The sequence below is a fragment of the Myotis brandtii genome, unplaced genomic scaffold (assembly GCF_000412655.1).
Source record: "Myotis brandtii unplaced genomic scaffold, ASM41265v1 scaffold207, whole genome shotgun sequence".
Classification (NCBI taxonomy): domain Eukaryota; kingdom Metazoa; phylum Chordata; class Mammalia; order Chiroptera; family Vespertilionidae; genus Myotis; species Myotis brandtii.
The window spans coordinates 844,634-845,118 of record NW_005357736.1 but is presented as its reverse complement, the minus strand read 5'-3'; the positions used below and the strand labels follow the sequence as shown (position 1 = coordinate 845,118).

The 485-nt window shown below is 69.9% G+C and overlaps 1 protein-coding gene across 1 annotated transcript in view; it reads right to left on the bottom strand.

Annotated features, from left to right (window-relative positions):
* The window catches only part of APEH (acylaminoacyl-peptide hydrolase), a 27,615-nt gene that overhangs the window by 23,125 nt on the left and 4,005 nt on the right, over window positions 1–485 (bottom strand). The window contains exon 2 of the mRNA XM_014538959.1: window positions 6–233. Within this exon, the coding sequence (XP_014394445.1) occupies window positions 6–233 (228 nt within the window). The remainder of the gene's footprint in view (window positions 1–5; window positions 234–485) is intronic.

The window sequence follows — 485 nt, the reverse complement described above, 5'->3', positions numbered from 1 at the left end:
GTGACCAGTACTGGCCATTCTGAGCCAGCTCGGTGGCCGCCGGGGGAGGCCCTCGGCCGGGTCCGTCACAGACCACGGGGAAGGGGGCCTTCTGCCTCTGCTTTTGCTCCTCCAGCTGCTGCTGCAGCTGCTGCTGCAGCTGCTGGATCTGCTCCAGCTGCAGGCGCTGCTGCGCCAGCTGCTCCCGCTGCAGGGCGAACTGGGCCTGGCGCTCCTCCCGCTGCTGCTGCAGCACGTGGTGCTTGATGGTGTGCAGCTCCTGCAGCTCCCGCTGCACCAGCAGCTGCTCCTCCTCCCGATGCCTCTGCAGCTCCACGCGCTCCCGCTCCAGCTCCTCCTGCAGCCGCAGCTGCCGCAGCTTCTCCAGCTCCACGCGCTCCCGTTCAAGCTGCAGCATCTGCTCCTGCTGCTTCCGCTGCCTCTCCTCCTGCGACGCTTCCTCTCCTCCTGGCCGGCCGGGGGCCCCACTGCCGCCCGCAGGAGCC